This window comes from Vanellus vanellus (assembly GCF_965231255.1).
Source record: "Vanellus vanellus genome assembly, chromosome: 13".
In the NCBI taxonomy this organism is placed as follows: domain Eukaryota; kingdom Metazoa; phylum Chordata; class Aves; order Charadriiformes; family Charadriidae; genus Vanellus; species Vanellus vanellus.
This window is the reverse complement of record NC_138918.1, coordinates 20,097,476-20,124,709: the sequence shown is the minus strand read 5'-3', so window position 1 is coordinate 20,124,709 and position 27,234 is coordinate 20,097,476. Positions and strand designations below refer to the sequence as shown.

At 38.7% G+C, this 27,234-nt stretch overlaps 1 protein-coding gene across 2 annotated transcripts; it reads right to left on the bottom strand.

Moving 5' to 3' along the window:
- Positions 1–119: 119 nt before the first annotated feature.
- On the bottom strand, positions 120–27,109 carry MATR3 (matrin 3). Of its 2 annotated transcripts, XM_082489817.1 has the most exons (15): positions 26,912–27,109; positions 17,596–18,677; positions 13,021–13,082; positions 12,476–12,517; positions 12,107–12,210; positions 10,880–10,932; positions 10,274–10,399; positions 9,519–9,644; positions 9,166–9,336; positions 7,803–7,934; positions 6,433–6,476; positions 5,564–5,954; positions 3,550–3,943; positions 2,820–2,941; positions 120–1,186 (listed from the first exon to the last, which is right to left on the bottom strand). In XM_082489817.1, the coding sequence occupies exons 2-15, from the start codon at positions 18,484–18,486 to the stop codon at positions 1,136–1,138; spliced, it is 2,709 nt and encodes a 902-aa protein (XP_082345943.1). In that variant the 5' UTR covers positions 18,487–18,677; positions 26,912–27,109; the 3' UTR covers positions 120–1,135. The 2 variants fall into 2 exon arrangements, with proteins under 2 accessions (XP_082345943.1, XP_082345944.1); XM_082489818.1 differs by lacking the exon at positions 17,596–18,677.
- Between the last annotated feature and the right edge of the window lie 125 nt (positions 27,110–27,234).

The window sequence follows — 27,234 nt, the reverse complement described above, 5'->3', positions numbered from 1 at the left end:
ACAGGTGTTAAAACATGCACGTTTTAAAGAGAGCTAGAGTTTCAGTGTGGTATCATGAACACAGGAGTAGAGTTCAGTAGACACATTGGTTAACATGCCAAACATCTATAACAAATTACTGTTGCCTAGCTTTGTTTATTGGTAAATCACTTTAGTAACCCGAATTCACAAATAAGCAGTAAATAACAAAAACTACAGATAAACACAGGTTACACATGCAAATTCCTGTTCACATATCACATGTGCAGGTACATTAAGAGCACAGTTCTAAAGATTCTTGACGAAACCAGATTTTAACAAAAACGGTTTTAAAATGCAGGTATGAAAAATTACATGTGAAGAATATAAAGATACCTTTTTACATTTCAGGACTCAAATGCTGCTTTTGAATATACTAGAGATGTATGACAGCTACAAGATTCAAGTAAAAGCAGGAAGAGCTCAAGGAAATAATACTGGTCAGAGGCGAATGGGCATTTACTTTTCACTAAAAGTACACAGAATAGCTGAATAGGAAAGTCTACCAAGAGCTTAGGGAAAAAAAAAATCACAAAGTTGTAAAGCTGACTAATCACTAATTTTCCTATTTGCTATATAACAGCAATGACATTAAAAGAAACTGCAATTCAACATTTAAAAATGCAACTTACATTTAAAGACTTTTCAAAAGTGAAATGCAATGACAGCCCTACACTCCAAATTAAATATCTGCTAGGCTCAGACTGAAAAATGGAATGTTCTAGATAAAATAAAAATACAGCATTACTTTTTATTTTTTATTGAGAATGGAATTGAAAGACAATTTCTGAAGCTTGAAAATAGTAAGTTTCACTTAAATGAAGTTTTCTTCCCACAGATGAGCTTTCCACAAGGGTGCAAGATTTTTTTCTTTAATAGCTTGAAGTGTCAAAACAAAAACTTGTTGCCATTCTCACATTAAGAACAAATTATTGTCATTAACTTAACTGCATATGCTTTTTGCTACAACATTCAACACATGAACAGACCTATAATGCCTACTGTATTTCACTAAAACAAAAAAGAATACAGTATTTCCATCTACTACTGGTACTGCTTTTAAAAAAGGTTAACATTAAAAACAAAGCCACTGTTTTCCTTACATCCTTCCTTCCATTTAAGCTTCTTTCTTTTGCCTGTGGTCTTCTGCCATTTTATCCAGAATTTTCTGTTAAAAGAAAGCAACCACATTTTGGATATAGTTAAAGCTTCTCACAGTCACATCATCAATAACAGAAACATAAATCCGATTTTCAAGTTGTAAAATCTGTGAATATTAACTGTGAAGGTCATGACTAACAAGGCCGGCACTTCTCCATATACTGAAGTGGAGCTCCTCTGAAGCACCACAGTATCATTGGGTCACAGAACAGAGCGCTCGCCATCAGTAAACACCAAACGGCAGCCCTGCAAGCATTTACCTGGCCCTGCCGTTCACGCCTCCCCGAAAGGCCGGCAAGCCCAGAGAATTACCTTCCATTCTGTCATGGACTTGTGACAGTGACTGTGCCACTTACCTGGGTCAGAATTTACCATCTACAAAGCTAGGGACAAACCATCCCCCCCCCCTTCCTAGAAAAGAGTTATTTAGGAAGTCTGAGGAATTTTGTTATCAATTCAATGACATTTGGTAGCAATAGCAATTATCTATTTATTTTACTCTTATTGCCCTCAAAGCAAATGAGATCCCCATCTAGAGAAGTGCCTTGCCATTGCGAAACAAAAGCTGCATTTCCCTCCCTTCCTTCCCCGATTCTAAAACCACATCAATGTTACAAAAACCATTCAAGAGTAGCTCGCTAGTCATTTGTGCCATGGAAAAAGCACATCAAATCACGTTTCATTTAAGTAAGTGATAAAGTTAATAAACTTGGATTATTTCCCCCCACTTCCCCTTTTACATCAAGTCTTTTAAATCCCATAATCAGGTTACCTCAATGGAAAAAAAAGGAAAAAAAAAAAGCTATGGGGTGATGGATGAGGTGGGTTTTTCTTACTACAAGATTCTGCATGGTAACTGATTTTCTGATCTACTCCTTGATAATGTTTGCTTTGTGACATTTGTTTGTGCCATCTGCCTTCCAGGGCCCTATATTTGTTTAGGGTTCCCTATTATCGCAAGGGAGAAAGCAAACGTTTTGAGTCAGAGATGCCACCTTCTTGTTTTCTATGGAATCCCCGGGGTTTGTTTTCAGCTCAATAATCGACTGGTATGAAATCAATTTATGTGAACACTGCATTATTACTAGAATTTCATTTAGGATTTCCCTTTCTCAGAGGTGATACTTAAAAGCAGCTCACAGTACACAAAGATACAGCAGCAGCATTATCGTTCATGCCATGCAATCATGTGATACCTAATCCAATTAGAAATTGTAAAACATGCTCACAAAATCAGAAGTTGCAAATATGGATTATTTTTTTTTTTAATATATAAAAAATTCAGCTTAAGTTCTCTTGACTGGTTTAAAAACACCCTCAAAGGGCCAAGTGGAAGGGATTTGAGTTATCTGTATTTACTCTGCACCACTACTTCTAAGCCTGGCCTTTAGTCCAATCGGAATGCCCTCTTTAATCCAAGTTTACAACAAAAATGCTGGAGCCCATCTTAAAAATGTGTATCCTGCATATTATTTTCACAAGGTGAAGTTTTGGAGAGCACTAGCTCATGTTAAAAAGTTATAGAATAAGCCAATTTCCACTGCCTGAAAGCTTTTTCTTTTTTCCTCGGTCCAGTCTCGTTCAGATCTATTCCCCAGGAAAGAATCACGCCATTTAAAATGAACAAGTTTTTGCCTTACCTTCAACTTTTGATAATGAGGAAGGCTGCTGCAATGGGTCTTTTTTGCAACATCTTCATTTGTGTAGAACAGGGAACACAATTTGCAATAAAACCCTGTTTTGGGTACCACATAATTCACACCTAGAGAAGTAAACACCACAAAATAAACTAAGAGATCTACTCTACATCATTTCTTTTAATGTCATATGTCATTTCAGCTAAATCTTAAAACCATAATTCACTTTACATTAAAAGCTGCTTTATCTTTAAAAGTCCTTGTTTTAGTTTCGTCAAGCCGGGGCCTAGTAATAACTAAGTATGTGCAGGCTTTTCTTTTTTTTTTTTAAATTTAAAAGCAACCTTTCAGGTTAAGGGTCCACTTTATTGGTTCCTTCAAAAGAACTAACAACGTTTGTGATCAGTTTCTGAGTTCTGAGTATTTAGTATGAATCTAAACTATTACCACTATTGTGATTTGTGCTATTAATTGAATTTGTGTTGCTAAAGTAAACCTCTTCCAATTTAATTTCTGCCTAAGGAAAGTGTTATGGAGAACTGTATGAAAATAAGGAAGAAAAGAAGGAAAATACTCTAGGGTTAGGGAAGGAGTGAAGAAGAGGAGGAGAGGGGGAAGCCCTAAAATGAAAGGCTCAGAGGCAATGCGTTGCCAGAAATAAAAGTCAAATGAAATGAGAAATGCTACTGCAACGCACAGAGACATATTTGAAAAGAAATGGAAACAGCCTTACCAACAGGAATGTTCGGCTGGTATGGCCCAATCCTAAACTCATCTGGAACAAGAGATTTCTCTTGGACATTCTTTGTTTCCTGCTCATCCTGAGTGTCTGTATTCTCGTGGGCGTTTTTCTCAGTATCCTGTGCTGTTGCGGTATCAGAAGCTTCAACAGTTTCAGCCTTCGAATTATCTTCGGTTTTGGTTCCATTTTCTAATGTTTCATTTTCCTGCTCTGGCTCCTCAATCTTGTCTACTTTGATTTCTGCCAAACTATCATCGTTTTTGCCAGCAGATTTTACTGCCAAACCCGACTTGCGGAGTTTTTGATGATCTGAGTCTTCTTCATCACCAACCTCATCTAGAGTGACAAAACCTTCCATGCTCCGTGGAAAGCCACCCACATATCGCTGTTGAGAAAATGATTTCCTTATGTCAGCTTATTCTTCAATGTTTCCCTTAAACTGTCTTAAGTTTCAGAAGAGACATATTTTCTCCAAATTCCCTGGAAAAACACTCAAATTCTTCCTTCATGATCTACCTCGCTCGTTCAAAATATTACCCAAGCATGCAGAAGTGTAACAAGCTCTTTTTAAATGTACTCCACTGTCCCAGAATCAAGTCTTCAATTTCAGAATAATTTTTTTTTTGGCATCACGAGGGTCCACTGATCAACCTGTGATCTTCAAACTTGAGAATTTCAGTATCTTTTTCTCTATTCTTACTTTGAAAGCCTGTCTAATGTATTTTAAGTGGAAGTCATTTTGGAATGCACAAGTTTTGTTTCTATTTGAGACAGTCCCACACTGCTCACTAATAGTATGAAAGTTAATTTAAAAAAAAATAATCAAGAACTCTTTCTCAACCAGTGGAAAGCTTGGAGCTTCTGCATAATAAAAACAAACAAAAATCAACCCCAAAACCACCAACCACCAAAACTGTGGAGGTCTCTTAAAATCCAGCTTCACTAAAAGACAGTGAATCTGTCCAAATTCTGATTATATTTTTTGATAGATTCCTGCTGAATGGAGACATCAGCATTCCACATGCTTAACAACAATCGTGAGCAGTACCAAAACAGCACTGGCTTTACATGCTCTAAGAACGTAGGTCTTCAAGGAAGCAAAATTGCATTTTGAGAGTTTTTTGGGATTTATCATAACCGATACCCACATAATAATAAACAATCCCTGTTGTTAGCATTGGCAGTATTCATCTCAACCCCATGGAAGTAGCTTCCTGATAAAAGGTTCCCCCAAAATTGAAAACCACGCACACTTCATTCATTAAGAATAAGCAACATGCCTTACTTTCTTGCAAAACAACATTCCAAGTCAATAAAGTTACTAAAACTTTGCGTGCTACTCCACATAACTGAGTACAATTAAAAAAGCAGGTGGTAGGACATAAAAAAGAGTGTGGGATCATCTGGTGAGAAAAAGGAGATTCACAGCAAGTAGCCTATGACTGAAGACACTTTGAAACTAATTTATTTTTGGTTTTCCTCCAATTGGAAATGGGCCTTGGCTAACTGCAAATGGACCTGCCTACCTTTCTGGCTAAGCATAAAGCTTAGATGTACATACAGTTTTGTCCAAATCTAGATTAGCCTCAAGTCCCAAATAAATAATTTTTTTTAATATCATTGTTCTGCTCTGTGCTCAAAAGAGTAACTGCAGCCAGTCTTGCGAGAAAATGCTCAGGAGAAAACAGTTCCCGGCTGCTTAGTGGTAGTCAAAAAAGGGATGAAGAAAAAGGCAATAAAACCCCAGGAAGGGACATGGGTAGAAGGCCACGAGTTAACAGGTTCTGTCAAAGCAGAAAAAGTGATTTATAACTGATTCCATTTGCAAGTTGCATCCAATGGAATCTTCCCTTTTCTTTGCAGGAGCTCTAACACCTGTTTCTCTTCAGACCCGTGCACATGTTTTAAAAGACCCACTGAAAAAGATCTGAAATAGAATGTATTGTGGTATGCTATTGAAGTTAGACAGGGTTTTCCACACTCAGGTGCCTTGCTATATGATTACCTTTTTAAGCTTTTTCTTTGCTGCTGGACTGGGGACAACATTCCCCTCAGTTTTTACGGTCACTTCATCAGTTGTCTCCTTTTTTTCTTCAGTAGTCACATCGGCTAAATTGGCAACATCTGCGTCATCTCCTGCTGAGCTGCCACTTTCTAACAGTGCTGCTGCTTCTTCCTCATCCACTAGCAGCTCGTCTTCAGATTCCAGGAGTAAACTAGGCTCATCTTGGTCTGCCTGTTCACTACTTTTAGCGCCTGATGGCTCAGCAGCATCATCTTGTTTCTCCTCTTTCGCTTTATCTTCCACATTGCCACTTTCCGGTTTCTGAGTAGTGTCTGGTTTAGACTTCTTATCACTTGGTGAATCTTTGCTGTCTGGAGAGTATGTTCTCTTTCTGTAAGGAACAAAAAATACCTGCTTGTAAACCTGAAGAAAGCCCAGAAATTACTAAAAAAAAAAAAAAAGGTTAGGTTATATTTTTCTAGACAAGCCTGAAAGATTGCGTTTCAGTTCAGAAAAGGGAAGGTCGAGGGAAACTTTGAAGGATACCATTCTTAAAATACACAAAAGGCTGCTGCAAGGAGGAAGTGTCCTTACAAGACAGGACAACTGCTCGTGGGTTTAAATTGCAGGAAGACAAGGCTAATTAAGGACGGGCAAAGATTTCCGGCAGAGCCTGAAGAGGCTGTGAAATCTCCATCATTAGAGGAAGAGGGTAGGTAGCATCTTAGAAACAGTTGATCTCAGGGCACAACAAACAAAAATTTAATTTCAGAGCTTGCCTGACTTCTTTTGTATAATTCCTATACTCTGGATAAGGTATTTTCATATTTGTTTTAAAACAACATTATGCTTTACCAACAGGAAATTACCTAGTTTTATCCTTCTTCAGCAGTTCAACTCCTTTGTTTGGAATCTAAAATAAAATGTAAAGAATTTGTAAGTTACAGTAGAATATTATTTATGCAACTGTTGCAGCATTGATTCAGACCAGGCAGCACAATAACCAAGTGCTTCCAATTATGTGAATCCACAGGTACTCTTTTTCCATTCCCACCTACCAACCAATTAATAAACTGCTATTATGTTAGACTGGACATTACCAACCTAGAAATCCCATGTCTTTATTCACAGTAATTACCAGTAATTCAATATAAAACAAATAGGATATCCTGCTCCAGAAAAATCACACACAATTCCTCTTTTGTTATGAACTGACACAGTGTGATGCAGGCAATGGCACAAATCAGCCCATCTATACTCTTCTCCCTATCACTAGTAGTGGGCTACATGGAAAGCTTTCGAAGACTCAGAACACTTATTTAGGAAGTACTGAATAGCAAATTCCACTTGTATAGTAGTAACACGGAGAACTACCCAATGCATTGGTGAAGTATCTGAATTTGCCACAAAGCGTTCATTTTTGGTGCATGATCATGTGCAATAGTACGATTTCTTCATACTCCACAATAGAAAGCTCATGTTTTTGAGAGACAGCTTGACAGTTCAAATTTCTCCTGCTTTTCAGGAGTATTAGCCTGGTGTTATGTCAAAAAAAAGTTATCAGCCAACCCATCCCTCCTTGATATGAACTGCACATGCAAAGGTGCAGTTACATCGTGAGTTTTGACAAAGCTTATTCTTAAAAATTTGATCACAAGACTAAATCTATCTATCTAGGGAGTCAGGGTTAGTGTCCACAACAGGGATTAAAGGATGGCATCCAGCACAGGAAACACATTCTGGTTTAATACTTCATAGTTTAAAAAGGAGTCCCTAATAACATCTTGCCTTTGTTCTGTACGCTGGAGTACAAAACTGAATGGACAAACCAGCTAGCAGCTGTGAGAAGCCAGGAATTAAGCACACAGAGTATGAGTACACAGTTCTGCCACCCAACTTCATTTTACTCACTGATCCTTTGCAGAGGAGGGTGAGAAAAAAAGAACCCACGTTACAAAACATTCTAAATGAAGACATTTTAATTTAAATCTACAACATTACTCTAATTTCTGAATTCTAGTAGTAGTTTGGTTTTTGTTTAATCTGAAAGGAAAATCCTTTTACTTTGTTCTAGGCCTCGTAACACCACACTTGTGCTTAGTTACTGCACTTAAGTAGCCTGAAATCACTAAAGCGAATCCTTCCATTTTACAAGTGGCATTGAATTCTCAGTAGTGACACCTGTCTTCTACTTTACTTTACACCTTTAACTACAATTAGGAAAAAACCCACTACTTACTCTTAACACAAGTTTCTTGTATTTTTCAGATAAATCCACTTTAACACATCTGCCTTGGAACCAAAGAGCTTTGTTGGCACAATGCTCGACCATAGCTAAAGCATCTTCTCTGGTCTCCATCTCAATGAAAGCCTGAAAAGATTAAAACACACAAAACTTTTGCAGGCAAAGCTATTTGACTTAACACACAGGTTTCCAAATGCTGAAACAAAATTATGAGATTCAGCTACATCCATCCTCTCCAAACTAGCCATGCATTTTAAGATTTACTGAAGTGCTCTATAGACCCCAGCTTTTCAATTCAGTCACATCTGTCCTGTAGAAAGTTCTGAAATGAAACAGACATTTAAATAATCTGCATAAAAAATGGTCACCATAAAGTAAAATGTGATCCCACATAAAAAGCTTCTGGACAATGAAACTCATTTATTTGGTGCTTAAGTATCTGGGACTTCCAGGGTAGCTAAGAAACTACCCCAGAATTTTACTTGTATTTTTTTGAGAGAACCCTGAATCAGAAAGGCAGCAGCTGCTGGTTATAAGCCCTGCTTTGTGAGGTGTTCCTCCAAGGTGCAAGCCTATGACACTAACTTTGCTGAACAAGCTTTTAAAAACACATCTGGGCTAGAGTACCATCGGCAGATAGAAGCAAGCTGTTTCTGCATCCAACTTAGAGAGCAAGGGGTTTTATTCTTCCAGTGAAATAAGGTCAGGGAGGACTTCCTAGGGGTCATACAGTAGATTCAAGTAATTTTTTATTCCACAAGTGTGGCATTAGGGGATTCAGGCACTCATCTCTAACAAAGCCCGGGAATTTCCTATTTAACTCAAGGGAGCAACAAACTGGGACAGCAAAGCTGAAAAAAAGTAATTAGAACTAAATACTTTAAACTCCTGCGCGTTTACAGAAATCACGAATATCCAAAGCATTTAACTATACACAGGCAACACACGATCTTCAAACTTTTTTAGTTTTAAAGAATGAAAAATAAAGGGTAAATGAAAGAAATGTGCAATAGTGGAATGTATTTGTTAATGTTTCATTGGTAATGCTTTTTCAGCCTTAAAAAAAAAGTTCAAAGACTCCTACAAATCTGCATAACAAAAAAATTAAGCCTCAATGCTAAATATACCGGATATACTAAATATACAGCTGAGGCCTGTTTTTTTTTTTTTTTAAAGCAGCTCACATTACAGTAACATTTTGCAGTAAGCTAGATAGCAAAGCACCACCTACATAGTCCTCTAATAATTTTCCAATCTATGCTAGAGCAGAAAGTCTACACACGCAGCAATTAAAGGCACGTAATTTCTTCACTATTAAAACCTTTAGTTTCAAATCTTCACACATCTATGTTCCTACCTGGCTTTTCATTCTCATGAGTATGTAGTTCTTAATTTTTCCATACGGTTCAGCCAGCTTGAGTACTGCGTTATCAGAGTATCCCGAATGAGGTAAATTGCTGAGGTGAATCACACGACCAAGTTCTGGTTTTGGTGGCTCAGTTTTTTGGTCAGGTTTACCCTCGGGCTTCTAAAATTAAGAGGGAATGAAATTTTTTAGAGTGCATAAAATACACATGGGTGATTGTCGCTTGATTAAATTGATACAGCTGATAAGTGCATAAATTAAGAATAACTTAAATGCAACAGCCTCGTAACACTGAGTGCCCCAGATTAAAAGAAGGCAATGTTAAAAAAGCAGAATTGTTTTACCTTTATTCTCTTGTATTTCTGTGACAAGTGGACTCTGACTGGTTTACCAAATACCAGGGCGGGTGTAGTTGAATAGTATTCTACTGCAGCCTGGGCATCCTCAGTGGTCGACATTTCGATAAATGCCTGAAATCATATAAGAAGAAATTTAAGCGCTACTCCTTCAAGAGTTAGTCTTTTTCTTTAAAATCTCAAGCTCTTCCTTGCTTTCCTGTAAAAATAGCTGCATAAAAAATAAAAAAATTGCCTTTTGGTTACAACTTTAACTGACCTGCGGAACTTGGCATGAGTTTCACACACTTTATTTAGGTGCACAAACAGAACTATTTGGTTTGTTTACATTCCACCTAGATTTGGATTCAGAACATTCAATTGCTGCCTGCTTTTTCTCTTCTATGATACTGGCTTTTTCCACACTTCAAAATACGACACTCTATAATGCAAACTAAGACCAAATAAATTTTAAGAGAATATTAGAACATGAACAGAATTTGCAAGCGTAGTGTACTTTTGAGAAAGCTACCAACAACAAACAAGAAAGATTTTTTAACAATATTTAAGTTAAAATGCAGTACGACAGCATTTCTGGAAAGAAACATGAGTCCCTCTTCTTTTCACATGTGTGATCTTGGTGACACGTGTGTAATCTTGCTTGGTAGCCGAGCAAGTCCTTTTACTGTCTGAGCTTAATTTTTGTAAGCACGCTAAAGACAGCCGAGCAGTGCCAACGGTAGGACTAAAGGGTCAAATCTTACCTCATTGATTTTGTTTAGAATCAGGTGATTTGTAATTATTCCAAATGGTTCAACAAGCTGAAGCAGCTGATATCTCAAGTTCTTTCCCCTCTGGAAATCCATGATGTGAACAACTCTGCTTGTTTCCTGTTGAAGACAAAGCACACATACAGAACATGAAAAGAAAATGCGTTATCAGCTAACCTAAAAAGAAAAGTCTGTCAAGGCTCTGCTCTACTTTTTTTTTTTTTAATTTTTGGATCCTCAGTAGTAACCAAAACAAGACACATATAGAAAAGGCACAGAACCTCCAGGGATTTCCAGAGGAAGATGCGTGCTAAGGCAAAGTTGCCTTTCTGTATGTTCATGTCCCTCAGCTTCACCATCAGAGAACATTTAAATAGGGTCTGTACAGCTTTGGAACAAATATTTTATACAGTACCTGGCACAATGAAACCCCAATCTTATTCCAAAGCTTCAGTATTTCTATACAAATACATCCTAAAATCTCACCTTCAACAACAATCCATTCATTCAAACAAAAAAGTCTTATGGAAGTGAACAAAAAGCATGTAATAAAATTGTGCATTTTTTTAAAAAGAAAAACAACAAATTTTTAATACTAACCACTCTGCCCTTTTGCATGTGTCTCGGTCCTTGCATATTTCCATTTCCAGCTCCTTTAAGAAAGTAAAAGAACGAGCAAGCTTAGTTCAGCCTGTGAGACTGGTATTAACATGTCTCTTCCCAAGTTCTTCAGAGATACAAGGCACTTGTAATACTAAACCAGAATGACATGAAGTTTTAAAACCTAATCATTTCATTACAGTCTGAAAAGGCTGTTAATTTGTTTATTTCAGAGCTCTTGTAACTTGAGGTCCTCCTTTCTGATCATTCTGTTCAGTCTAACATTAGAGAAAGAGCTGCATCTACTGATGTGCAGAAATAGAGAAGTAAAGTTCATTGAAAAAAAATCTCTCCTGTTTTAGAGTAAGATTTGCCATGGCAAAACATCTCCATACACAAAAGATGTGAGATCTCTTCAACAAAGATACACTTTTTACAATTGGGGTTTTAGGTGTAGAAAAAGACTCCTAGTTTTGGTTCTAAAACAACACCAATTCTATCATAATGGCCATTTTACTAGCAAACACCTGAAAAACACCTTTCAGATAGCTTGGCTCAAAGTCAAGTTTGAGATGTTTTGAAAAATTAACAGTATTATTTTAATGAAATTAAGTATCATCTAAATTCCTTTAGAGTGTCTGAAATAATTGTCCCCTAGATACCTAGATAAATTAATCAGTTTTGCTCTTTTAGTCACTTGAACTTTTTAAAAGGTAGGAAGTAACAACTGCAGGCCAGAACCTGATTCTTAGCCTGCCTTCCTGTGAAGAAAAGGTTTGCATCATCTATCTTCCCATCTCTCAGTTACTATTCAAATGTATTTGTCAAACTCATTTGGAACTAAGGGGGAAAAACACTTAGGACATTAAATTCTTGCAAGTTTCACAAAAAAACCCAACCCACCAACACGTAGCTAACCAGAAGACAGATATAAAAAAAACCTTTTAGACAGGAAAAAATACAAGTCTAAAACACGTGTGGATTAAACACAATTAAAAACCCAGCCATAATAATGCAGCTGGTAGTTAGCAGATAATAGAAAAGTGAAAGTGTGGGATCTGGGTACTGGTCTTTGGCCAGGGAGGGACTGAAGTATTTTAGTTCCACTTCTCAGAAAAGTAAGTGTTTTGTTTTGTTGTTCTAAAACACTGGTAACAAATTAAAACAAGAACAAAAAATAAAATCAAGAACTTAAGTGTTGTAAAAGTAGGTGCCTGTCGATGTTACCTCTTGGCCCAACAGGAGGTCCTCCAAGGTGAAAGGGAGGTGGTGGTGGTCCCAGAATTCCTGGTGCAGGGTTTGTGGACTGCTGCAACATAAAGGGATCACCCCTAGAAAGAGCAGGTAAAACACACCTTATTTTTAAACCAAAAAACTGGGAAGCTTTCATTCTTAAAAATACCCCTAATTTCTGCAAAGCATATAAGGAGAAGTCAAATTTAGCTACTTCTACTGCTGCTCTTCAGCAAGTAGAAAACAAAGGGAGGTATCCATTTGAAGAAAAGGTGTGCTGTTTCACATAAAATATTAAAGAACATCCTCTGCTTTAAATAAAAAAAAAAAATTACAAATACTGTAAAATTCATTAGTACTTACATTCCATGTCCTGAATCACTGTCAGGATTCCATTCTGGATATCTGAAAAGAAACAAAAAAAGTAAGAAAATACAATCTCCTCGACCTATTTAATAATTTTCATACAAGCAGCAATCCTGTTACATGTTACACAGATAAAACAGACGGTAACACTGCCCACTACTGGGCCACTACAAGAGACTTGAGCAGTATCTATTGACAGAATAGAGGTGCTGTTATTCATGAGAAACTTCCTACACTGTACGTAACACGTCTGCCAATTTCTAATACAAATTGCACTGTTTTACAACAAAAATTTAGAAGTTGGTATAAGTAAAAAAATTACAACAGATTCTCAACTCTTAAAAGCCAACTCTTTAAAATGTTACATATAGATCAGTAGGATTCAAGTTATGAACCGAGATCCCTTTATTGTCTTTCAAGTTGCGTGTTTTTATTCCCTGCAAGGCACAGCATGTTTTCTAAACCTGATTTGTGCAACAAAATTGACCAATATTTAATTGTACATGCCCTCACGCCACAAGAATGTTTACTGTACTTCATACATTTCAAGCAGCAGCTGACAGCGTCGGCTGTGAGTCGCTCCATTGATATGATGGTTCCACTCCTGCAGCAAAGTAAATAATTAAAAAATTAACAGCGACATATGGCAAACCGTTTTTAACAAAATAATGTTGTATAGCGCAGTATCTTCTCTTCTAAGCTGAAGTATCGAAGATACATACACAGATAACAAAATTCTTTTCGTAGTGCTTTAAAGAGACACTGAAATTGGACCTACCTCGTAACGCCTAACCTGGGTGAAAAAGTGTCTGATGGAAAATGTCTTGCAATCTATGGGCTTGATCCTGCCTCAGAGGTGCAAAGCTTACCAGTGGATAACTGCTACAGCATATATGCTTATCATTGCAATTTCAACTTTTAGAACTGGATGCTGACATCTATTTGTTTTCCCCCCCTTCATTAATTTTAGAATTTCCTCCACTCTCTCTGCTTCATTCCTCAGACTTTTAAAGATTAACGTGAACTAAACATTCAAGTTTTTAGAACCATAAAGAAGCCAAGAAATTGCAAGGAATTCAGAAAGGAAAGACTAAAAGAAACGAAAGTGCATAGCTAGGACAAACTACAAGTATACAGGTGACATATAAAAATATATGACCATTTGCAGGGAATAATCAAGAAAAAAAAATAGATCTACATCAAGATGGTACCAAGGAGGAATAATGGAATTAAGCCAAATTAGCCAGGTAAAATTCCTTCTGGTTCTGGCTTTAGCACTAGCAAGGAATGAGGGCTTTCTACATTTTTTCTGCAGATTATGTTGATTATGAAGGCAGTTACTTATTTCAAGAGGAGAGAAGGCATGGGGATTCCTCCTTTATCAAATTATAAAGTGCCTGATCTCCATATCCTTACATTCTTACAAGTAACAGCACTCATTTGTGCTATATTCACATTTCTAAAGTGACAGAACTTCTAAAGCTTCACTGCTGCACATCTGTGAGCCACAGTGCGATTTCCACTCTGCTGCTCTTCAGTAAGCAAAGGAATCAGCAGAGACACGCGTGGCAAATTAGCTTTAGGTTTGCAGAGAAACAAAGGGGAGAGTAATTATAGATCTTTGGGGGGCAGTTTAACAACTGAAGGTTTTCTCCTAGCAGCTACATTTTCAACTGTGAACACGTGGACTGCACTGGCTGACTGTTTAATGTATCTCTTCTTGCGTGTGCGTTTCTGCCCAGCGCCCACAAATAATTTTTCCCTAATCCCTCATCTTTCCTTATTTTTAGTTTCTGCCACACTATAGCCATGGCTACAATGAGACACTCCTCAGGCTTACTTAGTCTATCCATATGTTAAAAGCCTACCTCGCACTTTCCACAAAGGAGAAAAACCTGGATTTAAAGTCTCCCATAAAGTACTGTCATTAAGCTACATTACAATATTACTCCATGATACACAGAACATAATGTGGAGCAAGATGAAACCTTCATTCATTTTATCAAGAATATGAAAAAGTGGTGCTCTCATTTTACTTGTTAACAGCACAAGATGTAGGCTTTGCAACTATGAATTAATACATACACTGGCAACTAGAATGAAAAAAAAAAACCCAAACAAACCTATCTACAAAACATTCAATACTTAAAAATAAAGCTTCTTCAGTTTAAAACTTGCTAACAAGTTTTAGTACTATACTACAGAAAATAGTCCTTTAAAGACTAAAAAACCCTCTAACTTTGGGTGCAAAATCAGTAAAGCCTCGGTGGCCAATTCTGCTACATACACCAAGCTTTGAAGCTGCCTTAACATGTAATTTAAAATTATTATAAACTGAGATAGCAATTATCTGAAAACTAAAGCCAAAGTTTGGGAGTATAATTCTGATTATACTTCAAATGCTTTTAAATTGGCAAAAATGGGAGATCTGATACACAATTTAGGATTTTTCCCCCCAGGGAAAGTTTTCAGAACAATGGCTCACCTACGTTATTAACTTTTTACTAAATACAATCTTAATCTGGAATTCCCTTTACTCCCTGCCTCTACCCAGTGTGAGCATCACTCCCTGATGTTTCAGGGCACTAGGTATTTACAGACACTAATTAACATTAACACCCAAAGTTAAGCTAAAGAAAATCTGAACTGAGTTACTTCAAACTCAGATTACCTTTTGCCTCAATTGATGCAAGCGAGAGGACACACTGTTCTTCAGAAAATTAGGCCAAACTTAAGTATCTAATTTTAGACAGCCCTCTATTAGGGACACGGCTGTGTTTTTCCTTTGAGATGTATCACTGTTTCAAGTGTTTAACGTCCACATTCATCTGCTCATGTTGCATCAGACTGTTTCTTTGGCAGGGAAAACAATCCCTCCACGTCTAACAACTCATTCCTTGATAAAGGGATGAGGATTGACAAAATGTCTAAAGAAACTGGGGCGCGATTTACTTCACAATTAAGAGAGGAAGCAAACTGGGTCTTAAAATATATACACATCAAATTAAAGAAGCAATTAAGAACAGCGCTAAAAAAGAAAAAACAGGACTAGTCTGCCAACTTAAGTTACACTAAGGGTGTTTAAGCCCTTCCTCAGTTTTAAAATACACATTACTTTATCATATGCTTTTAAAAAAATCGGCTGATATTTTTATTTGGAGGTGGTGAAAACAAGATTTTGATACTGCAGTAGTAAGTTTACATTGTCCCAGCTAAGAAAAGCATTCCCTTTCTGCTTTCCGTAAATTTTGGTTCAGACCAGATTACTTTAAAAGTTAAGTTCTACTTGATTCAGTTTTGTGGGAGACACAAAATATGAAATTCTGTAACTGTTAGGTATGCAAAGCGGAGGAAAAAAGGAGAGAAAGAGAAAAATTCTTGCGGTGACATGATTTCTGAAATTAGAAACAAAGCCCAAACTTGGGTCACAAGAAACAGATGATCCAATCTCAAATATTTTATCATCTACTAGCAGTTTAAGTCAAAGCACACTCCTAAAAAAAAAAGATGGTTTTACGTATTACAGAAGAAGTCAGCCAGTTAAGTTATGCTGTCAAAAGAATTTTGTATTTCTCATACCTGGAAAGATATTTCATGTTGGACATCCTTTCAATAGATCTTCATACCAAAGCAAACTAAGAACCATGAAGCTTTAAAACAATGCGCTAAAAAGAACCCTACTTACAGGATTACTTGTTGCCATCTTCAAGGGCCTCAGAAGTTTATCTTTTCAATCTAACCAAATGAAGTCCTTTTACAGAACTGAGCATGGCACCTAAACTGGCAACGCTTAAAACCTTTTGTGAAAATAAACGTCAAATATAGGAGACAAGAAACCCGGATTACTGTGATTATTTTTACATAAAAAGTAATTAAAGCAACACAAGTTCATAAACTGTCAGATCAGCTGGAGTCATACAGCGTGTGCTCTAAAACTGGTCTGATCATTTCCTTGCAGGGACAGAATAATTCTCGTGTTTCAATAAGATTAGATGTACAGAAGCAGCACTCAGAGGTAACTGTAAAGAAATGGTTAGTAACAGCAATTCCACATCGTATCAATTTTACAGTAATAGCACGTATTATATTTTCAATTGAAGGTCTTCGAGCTAATTAGCTGCTAATTGAGACAAGAGGGGCACTGTATTAGCCAATTAAATTGCCTAGTATACTGAAAATCAGCAAGATGAGTAAAATTGGAAAAGCTGAAAGTGAGAAGGCTCTGGAAATAACGTCTGAATAAACAGGCCTTTTTGAGCAACCTGCTGCCTTTGCAGAGAGTTGAACTCTCACGAATAAACTAAGAGGGGGGAAGTCTCAGCATAACCGAATATACCCGAAGATCCACTCTACTGGCGAGCCAAGTAAAGAACACTACTAGGAACGCAGAGCGGGACACTGCAACAGCAGACTGATTGCTCGGATAGTCTACAGGGATAGATGCAACATGTGACAATAAAAAGTGAGTCTGAAGTGTCTAAGAAAGTTGTGAAAAAGGAGAAAAATGACGACAAATTTCAGCCATAGTATGAGACAGAGTGTTAAAGTGAAATTAAAAAGGCAAGAATGAGCTAATCTAAAACGTGTTTTTTACTTTTGCAAATAAGTTCCAGGGCTCTACATTAACTCTTTCCCTTTGGACAGGGAAAAAGCAGAACTGTGCAAGAATGCATCTTAACTATGTATAAATCAGCAATCAAGACAGATGTGGAGGAGAGCTGAAACTAGCTTCCCGAACAGCACAGTAGATACACTGCAAAAAAACCCCAAACCAACAAAAAAAAAAAACACCCACCCCAAAACTGCTTGAATGCCAGATGTTTGTGGTTAAGAGAACATGTAGATGTAAAATATAAATAAGATATCCCAGTAGATGATAGCTGTTTGACTTGAAGTTAAGCAATCTGGGCAAACAAAATACATTAATGTAAAGCCCTGGTTTACAGTGTTTGTTAACAATTACCTTGCAAATAAACCAAGTGCCTTTTTCACTCTCAAACCAACTTTCAGATCATTTCAAAAGCAACCAGGCTATAGAAATAATTAAAGAAATAGGTAAAAAACAGAACAGATACTACAACGTAAAGGAAAATAGAAGTATCTGGTGCATAACTCACCTTATTAGAATGAACTGGCATATCACATATAGAGCACAGATGGGGATAACCCTTCGGTAAGAATCCATGGAAGTCTTCAATATTGCTATTTGGAGGAGCACCTCTCTTTTTCTCAAAGAGAGATCTCTCGGGACCAGGACCACGACCCATTCTGTCATACTCACTGTCAAATTTATGATAGTTATGCGAAGTCTCACCATAAAAAGATTCGTCCCTACACCTTTCTCCATCTCTTAATCTGTCATCTTCATAATCCATTCTGTCATAATAACCAGATTCTTGAGAACGACTTCCATGGTCATAGTCAACCACTGGGTTGAGACTAGGACCACGATCATCAAAGCTATCTCTTCTAAAATGCCTTTTTTCTTCCCAATCATCCCTAGGTACTCTGTACGGTGGTTCCCGTGTAGATGATCTGCCATCTCTACCATAACCTTCTTCAGCTCTCCTCCTTTTAAGTTGTAGAAGGATCTGAGGCAAGTTTTCAGGAGTAATCTTGTCCTCGGGATAGCGACTCAGTTCATCTAAGTCTCTAGCAGACAGACCAAAGCTGGCCAAAATGTTAGTGGCCTGGTCTGCATCTCCACGGTGCTGAGAAGACAAAGGGAGCGGACCTCTACTTCCAATGTTAAATATAGACTGCAAATTATGGGAAGAGGTACTACCAGAAGACAGTGCACTATGAGATCCTTGTTGGTTCAATGAAGAACTCATTCCAAGATTCATTAAGCTAGCAAGGCGTGCAGTACCCTGGTTCATCCTTCCAAGAGATGCTGGCATATTTAAAGACTGGGTAGCAGCAGCAAGAAGGCCTATTCCTGCAGAGAGGTCACGTCCATGACCTTGTGAATCCCTACTCAGAGATGACTGCTGGAATGACTTGGACATTGTAGAACTCTAGCTTGTCTACTTTATGGATCAAAAAAAAATCCTTTTTTTTTTTTTTGTTTTTTTAAGATGGCTGAAAAGAGAGCTCACACTAGAAAGCTAGGCAAACTTCACTTCAAAAATGGTAACGCCAAGAAAGAGGATCAATAATGACTGCAGATCTTCTTCAAGCTGAGAAACACCAGACAATTCTGTAGAAAAACAAGCAGTTTTAGTCATAAATCCCTTTAAACAGATGCAGTTTTAAACTTATGCATCATGTTGATCTAAAAACATTAAAGATCTCAATCTTACAAGGCTTTTATTACATAACTTAACAGATTCAAGAGGTACCCAGAACCTACATATATCATTTCAGATAAAAATACAGTCGTGTTTCCTATACATACTACTCTTCTTCTACAAAAAGCTACTTTCATACCGAAGACAAGTAAATTTCAGAAGTTTGGGATGTCTGAAAGCATCTAAAGTTTACTAGCATATAAGCCTTGATCTCTGGTTAATGGTTTTGTTTATACCCTACATTACTGTACAGTGTCTACGAGAAGACCACAAAAAAAAAAAAAACAACTTAAGCCCGTAGAATCCAAGATGACTTTGGCATATGACACATACTTGAAAATGAAATCTATACCACCACAGAATAGGACGAAAGGAAGTTAAAAGTAACTAAAGTTTGGGCAAAAAGTTTCTGCTGTAAGATCAGTAAATAAGACCAAACATAATAGTCAATCTTTATGCAGTAAAATTCAAATTACTGATGTGAAGACAGATGTGAACAAGAAAAATAAGTTTTAAATTTTGCAGGAAGTAAACAAGACCTCTTGCTCAAATTGCAGTTTTATGGGTAACAGCACTTAGGAAGTGATTCTTTACTGTGTTACAGTGCAGCCGTGACACCAGCCTGTACTCACAGACCTCAAGCTAAACAAGGTCAGGCTTAGTACTGGGATGGGAGACTCAAGGAAAACCCTAGCCCTGCAGAAAGAGACACTAGGTGAGTCAGGAGATGGCACGACGCCCTCAGCCAGCCCTGCAGGACGGTGGTAGCCATGTCTCTTACCAGCAAACTGCTGCTTCCTTCTTTCAGGTCTGACGCTTTGACACCATGACCACATGCGGTAGTTAAAGATCCTAAAACAATACTCCTAAGAGACAGGTATCTGCCCTGCGTCCCATGAAAATACTAACCTCGTGTTTAAATATTTGGTTCAACTGCATTTACTTGAAATTTTAGCTAAACAGTGTATCAATATCAACAGTATATTTTATCGTGCAATGAATGTATTTCATAAAACACTTTTTTTTTTTAAAGTGCAGAGGAGAAATAAACTGCAATACTTCTCCCCGTACTCTTTCAGCCTTGGGACAGATACACAAAATTTAAAGCAATTCAACACACATGAGAACATTCCAGCAGGAATACGTTGTTCTTGGGTCCCCAATGTGGTAAAGCCCTTCCAAATCTCTACAGAGCAGTTTTGCTTCTCCAGCACTGCCACTCAGATGCACATAAAACACACAATCACTTGAAGAAGAACCAGGTATAAATTGCATAGCTCCAAATGAAATCAGCTTCTAAGAGAACAGGTATGTTTCGGGAGGAATGGAAAAGACAAAATTAAAGCAAGGATTTTCCTTGAAGAGACCAGTTCTGCAGAAGGCAATTTTCTCTTGTACTGGAAACAGAAGAAAAGAGATCAAAGTTATGAGCATGTCTCTACCCCAACTGCCTACTCAATCCAGAGCCCTGTTTCAACAGCACGTACAGTTTTTTCTATTTTACGTTGAAAAGCACTAGGGTTTTCTTTCTCAGTAGCAACGTGTGACAAAATTATGCATTTATGTAGAAAAATGATGGATTTACACAACTCCATCTTTGAAAAGTAGTTGCTTTATACAGTTTGCTACATATTCTGTTAACAGTACATCCAAACTGGTATTTCAGCTATGCCTGTGAGATCCACATATGTTGGAGTTACTTAATGTAAGCGTAATTGTGTAACATTTGGTTAAGAATAAGAGATTGAGAAACATGGGGATGAAAATAAGTTTAAAAGTATCTGATGCAGAAGACAGAAGAGCACTGCAGAAAGCTTCAGAGGAAAACAGTAAAACAAGAATAGAGGGAGAGCAGACGAGGCAAATTCTAAGTGAGATATTCAGGACAGGCTGGCCACACTAAAGAACACCTGAATATAAAGCATTTAAGAACTCCATTGTAAAAATCAAGACTCTTAAGTTCAAACACGAGAGAAATACTAATGTTCACCTGGGTACCATGTTTTATGTTACATATACTCAGTAATCTTCAAAATACTCTATGACAATTTTACAAGTCCTTACTCCTTCCATATGTATATATAAATTTCCTTCTAGTTCATTCACACACTTACAAAACAGTTTGAAAATGAACTTACTAGGTTCTTCATAAAATCAGCTATTCCAGAGGGCTTTACAAACCTGACCCGGACAGCGGTTCAGCAGGCAACCATGCGGTCAGGAAAGGCACAGTGCATCCTGCTGTTAATGCAAGGACCTGTGCTATTCAAGTTTTCACTAAATCAGGAAAGTTCTCCACTCTTCAAATATCCCCTTTCTCTTTGAACAGATGCTCACTAATCCTCTTGTCACAGTTTTCAATTGGCAGTTCATTGTCCGCTGCTCTGGAGAGATTAGCAGAGAACAAAACTCAACAATTCCCAGTCTGGCAGGGACCCGGGCTGCGGAGAACCTGACTACGTGCCATGCTTTGACCCCACATACACAGGGAGGTTTTGCATAACCATGGCGTGCTGCTGCTGCAAACGCCCACAGAAGAACGAAGCAAAGAGAAAAATAAAACCAGGAAAGATGGGGGGAAAAAAAATAATAAACGAGACAAAGAAACAAAGAGGAACAATTTTATGAAAAAGCATGAAGTGGGACAGCAAGACAATCGTATGAGGAAGACAGAATATAACAGTGGCAGTTGGTGTGCTAACTGTCCTACACCTCATTAGGTATTCGAGTGGAGCACTTACAAAAACTAAGTTTCTGAGTTATCCTCAAAAATCACTTTATCACACCACTGTCACCTTGCAAGTGCTGTTGCACTCTACTCCTAAGCATCCCTGTTCTTTTAAGACCAGATGAAGACAACAACAAAACAAGGTGGGGGAAGAACTCTAAAAATCATACCAAAGAATATTTAACTTCCACATGGTCAGGTTTAATACATGATTCTAAGATCGCATTTCTTGCATTGAGCACTTCTGAAAGATTTCATGTCAGTATCTGATAGAGACAGGTTCCCACGGACCAGTGCCAGCTTTTAAGCGAGTGTGCCATCAACTGAGTCACAGCAACAAGATGAGTATGACTGAACAAAGCTGTCTAAAGATCCAGACATGATTTAGCAGAGTTGAAAGTGTTATGCTAATTGTTCTTCATGTAATTTCAGCTATACTGGGAACAGACAGGCTGTCAGATACACATTTTTAAGATCTATGGACAGAAATTTGGCCATATTAGGATTTGAAAATATGCAATATAAAGCAACCTTGAAATAAGTTGAAAGTCAATAGATTTCCAGACAAATGTGGACAATGAAAAACCACTTTATACTTACAAGTTGTAAAAGAGTTTACTGTAAGGCAGACAACGAAAATAAGAAATTTGAATCCTACAGAACACACTGCAACCAAATAAAGGCCAAAATAAGGCTGATTTGCAAACACTTAAAAGGGTTTTCTTTTCATGTAAAACTAATTATAAATTCTTTCCAATTAAACTTATAGAACTCTCGCTCCACATAAATTTTAATTTTGTTCCTGCAAACAGTTTAATTAAGTGAATTCTTGGGATACATTGATCATGCTGAACATGATAACCTTGGATTACCAATACCAGTAGGCTGAAAGTAGTTCCCTCGCTCCCTATTCCTTCTACCACTCTCTGAGTTTGGTTGGGTTTTTTTTGTTGTTGTTGTTTTGTTGTTTTTTGTTTGGTTTTGGTTTTGTTTTAACATGTGTATACATATTAGAGCTTTAATATTAGGCTTGTTCTTAGGACAACGCATCTTTTACCCATTCCTCTTCCACTATTTATAGAAAGTCTCGAAAATGAAAAATAGCTGTTTTTACTTTCTAGTCAGTTTCACTTTCACTTCAAAACCAACATTATTCAAAACACATTCAATTTAATCAAATAAACTCATAAAAACATGAAATAATCTGCAAGCTGAAAAATAGACCCTCAGTTTGTAACAGCACAAGACTTTTGAATACAGCATACCCCTGGGGAAAATTCTCAAAGAAGTTTCACACCCACAGTCCCTGCTTTTTGGATAAAAATCTACAGATTTTTCTTCTCCTCCCTTAGGCATTACACTTGGTGCAGCAAACCCTTTTGCGGCAACCTATTCTGCTAGGAATTCACATGCTTCTTGGCAAAACTGCCTCCAGTGCATCATGGCAAAAAAGGTTACTGATGGAAGAGATCAGGAAGTCCAAGTGACAAATCTAGTCAAACAGCTCCCTGTGTTGCTCCGAGGAATAATGGTAGTAAAAACAAGAATTTCCAAGGAAATTGGAAGCAGATGTTATCTAGCCACTGGATGAGTTGAAGTCTATGGCATTACTTTAACTCAGACAATACAGAAAAGGCCACTGCCTTTCCAAAGGCAAAGGAAGAATTGTCTAGCAGCCTTAGAGGAAAATGCAGATTATCACACAGTTCAGGCACTAATATTCAGAGTGGTTATTTAATATTGCTGTTTCACATGCAAGAAAACAAGTCATCTTGTTCAACTGATCTTCAAAGGTCATGACCTCAAAAATTTAAGCAGCACCTGGCACACTGGACACGCGCTTTTTTTGTGCGCAAATTAGACAATCTGTTTCAGGCCTTACAGAACAACTGGAAGAGATTCATTTTTTAGGATTACGTTCAGCTTCATCTCAGTGACTTGCCTGATCAGAGGAGCACATAATAATCTGAGATCTGAAGTTACTGTAACAGAAGATTGCTTCAGAACAGAGAAGTATTACGTACGAAAAAGACTTATTTATAAATGGGAAATTTATAGTTTAGCAATTAAGAATCTCAAAAGAACTTAGACAATTTTCAACATTTGAATGCAGAAAAGAGCACTGTAAGAGAAACCAACTTCCTATTTCCACTTATTATATAATTTAATAAATTTAAGCAGCCCTCTTTTTGTAAGAAGTGCATGGAGGAAAGGACCTTTATTCCTTTACAAAAACAACAGAATTGATAAAAGGGTCCAAGGAACAGCACAGAAAGAGTAGAGGAGGTAAACAAATGTGTGTTTTTAGAAAGGGAAAATAGAAATGTCCAGGAACATATAGAATAACTGCTGTCACGTGCACTGACGACTCCATAAACACAATTACCTCTAGGGCTTCCATGCACTCCTTCCTACTACCTCTAAGTCCGCTCTTTGTCCCTACCTTCAGAGCTGCAACTCTACAGTAAGATGGACGCGCACAGGTTCCTATGAAAAGCTCCATGAAGCCATTAAGACTTGGTTCAACAGAAGGGGTCTGCTAAAAACAGAGTCATTGCAGAATGATGTAGGATCTTAGTCTGGAAGCTCTGGTATTAGCGACCATACGGTCATGCACTTGGCAACGCGAGGAGACAATCGCTATTCATTCACATCAGTTTTGGAGATGAATAGTCTCACAGGCACCAAAACTGACAAAAGTCACAGAACATACCACAACTCTTTTCCAAAAATAAACAGGTCATACGTGAAAGTGATCCAAAACCAGACCATATCAGAGAATTAATCAGTGTAACAGAGAACCAATTTCACTATTTTTAAAAAACAAACAAACAAACAAACAAAAAAAACCAACACAGAACAGAACACTTCTGTATTCTGATCTGGTAAGTGATTAAAAAGGCTTCTGACTAATCAGTGAATGTAAGTCTGCCTCCAGGCATTTCCAGAGCTGGGATAAAATCGCATTCTTTCCCAGCTGAAATCTTGCATGAGGTTGTAGAGATGTATTCTAGCTGCAGAAAAGAATCAAGGGACTGTTTGACTGTTTCAGTGCTCAAAATAAAAACTCTCTTGTTTAAGTTATGACTACACAATATGGTACTCAAACACTTGCAAACTAAATTAGTTCAGAAATATTGGGAGGTATTTGCTTTTGTTTCCAAGACTTGTTGACTTAGAGCACTAAGGAAGAATGCAAGCAGCATAGAGGCCACAAAAATACACTCATATATTAACAAATAAACCGAATGGAAATAATTTCTTTGCAGTTTTGCTTACAACAGCTTCTCTCCCAGATTTGCTGAGCTACCCAGAACACTGTCAAGTATTAGATTACAAAATACTCTCACATTCACCAAAACTCTCAGCAGAGACGTGTGTGAGTCACAGAGAAGGGCAGCAGACAACATTTACTTCTTTATCTCCCGCCAAATTAATGAGCATTTTTAAGCATAGTCCTGAATAAACCAGCTGGCAATCATATTTCAGTTGTATGGATCGTAATACCATGGATTCTTAATTTAGTCTGGTGTCTCAAAAACTGGCCCTTATTCCCTCCTCCTTAATTGGTGTTTAGTTATAACCTCCAGGAACGTGAATATTCACATTTTAAGGATGCATTTAGGAATTTCTCTCGGTTATTCTTCCCACCATTTAGCGCTGTGATTTATGTAACACCTAGATACATGCAAAACACTGGAAACAGAAGTTTTCAATACACAGTGACTTCAGATCTCTAAAGCAAACACACAAAAAAAGGCTTGAGACATTGCAAGCCTCACCAGAATCATTAGGAAGTGATCAAAACTCTTGAATTGTTGTTCAGATTTCATCTCCTTACCTAATGCAGAGTGAAAAAGTATGGATACTGGGTCACCACTGAGCAAACAAATATAAAAGGCTCAAGTGCCAGCATCCTCACTCAAATTTAATTATTCCATGTAATTCAGTAATGAATCATTTTGTGTGTTTTTTGGTAAAATTCAAGACAGAAGTTCACTAATTTGTTGGTAATACCATAATCATGTTAATATATGTTTCACTACATATTGAAAAAATATATGATTTTAATATACTAAGTTTTCAATGTATTAACATGCTTCAAAATTCAGGAAGATTAAACCACTGGATCAATAGGTTCTTTATAAAGAAGTATCAGAAAATGCTCCCTTTTCTTCTTCTGAGGCACAAAAACTACACAGACTGCTTTAAGACACTTACGTTTTCAACAAGAGTTGATCCCTACTTATCTTACTCTAGGAAGTCAGGACCACCTACTCCACTGATAGTTCGAAAAAGCTGAAAAATTTAAGGCTAGGTAAAAAGAATAAAGACTACTGAATTGCTTTAAACAGTACCAGGTACTTTTTTCCCCAAAGGTATGCTTTGCAGAAAGGAAAAAGGCCACACATTTAAAAAGAGGGATTTTTCAGCTTTCTTTTACAGCATAAATGCTACATTTATCAGAACAAAGAGGTTCTCCAGGTTCCCAGAAAGTTGTTCTTAATTTTTTTTTGCTTATTTTCAGCATGGGTGAACTTTACATCTCATTACTTTGACTCTGGAAACAAAATATGTACATAAAAAACGTTATTAATCCACCACTGGGGGGGGGGGGGGGGGGATTAAAATCCCTGCAGCACGATTTGTAACCACAAGCCAAATTATATGAAAGTGAACCTGAGTAGAAAGAGGATCCAAATGGATGCTTCTACTGTCAGTAGCCTTAATGCTTAATTCATTAGTTCTTAATGCCAGATAAACGTCAAAACCCGCAGTTTTTGAGACTAACGGCCTTCAGAGACGTGAAGGCGGCACGCACGTTATTGACATGCTGTTCGGCTTCGTGGCAGACGTGGGTTTTTTTTTTTGGGGGGGGGGGGGGGGGGGGCTGAGGAGAAAAGATGCCGACTCCGAGGCCTGGGCTGGGAGCGGAGGCGCTAACGGGGCGCTCCGGCAGAGTGTCTGTCGGCGGGTGGAAGCGTGGTTCTCGCTGGGGTCAGCCCTGAGCGCACCGGCCGAGATGAAAGCCCTCCCTCCCTGCCCTCAGCAAGCGCCGGGCAGCGCTCTGGGGAGGGGACATGGCCGCGGTGTGTGTGTGGGGAAGGGGGGGGGGGGGGGAACGGGACGGTGGGGGCGCGCAGGCCGCGGGGGCTTTTGTTCGGGCCCGCCGGAGGCCGCGCGGCCCGCCCGGCCTCGCAGTACCGCCGGGCGGGGGCGCCGGTTGGCACTGCGGGCTGCCCGTGGCACCGGCCGGGCCCCGCCGCTCCCGCATGCGCCAGGCCCACCCCCCCACCCCCTTTTCCCGTTCCTAACGGGCGCTCCCCGCCCCCCGCCCCCCCCAATCCTCCCCTCACCGCGCCGCCGGTTCTTAAGATGGCGGCGGGCCGGGGGCGGGCGCAGCGCCGCTCGTACCTGCGGGAAGGGGGCGGCGGCGCCTCACCGTTCGCCGTAGCGCCGGCGGCGGGGGAGAGAGGAGGGACGGAGGGGGCTGAGGGAAGAGGCTCGCGAGAGCACGCCCGCCCGCTGCCCGCCCGCTCACGTGCCCGGCGGCGGTCCGCTCCGCGCCGCTCCGCTCGCCGCCGCCTCTCGCTCCGTTCGCCGACGACCGCCCGCCCGCCCCGCTGCGCTGCGCTGCGCTCCGCCCTCCGTGTGTGTGGATGTGGCCGGGAGGGGGGTAAAGGAGGGAGGGAGGAAGGCGGGAGGTGGGGTGGTAAAGTGAGGGGGAGGGAGGCGCC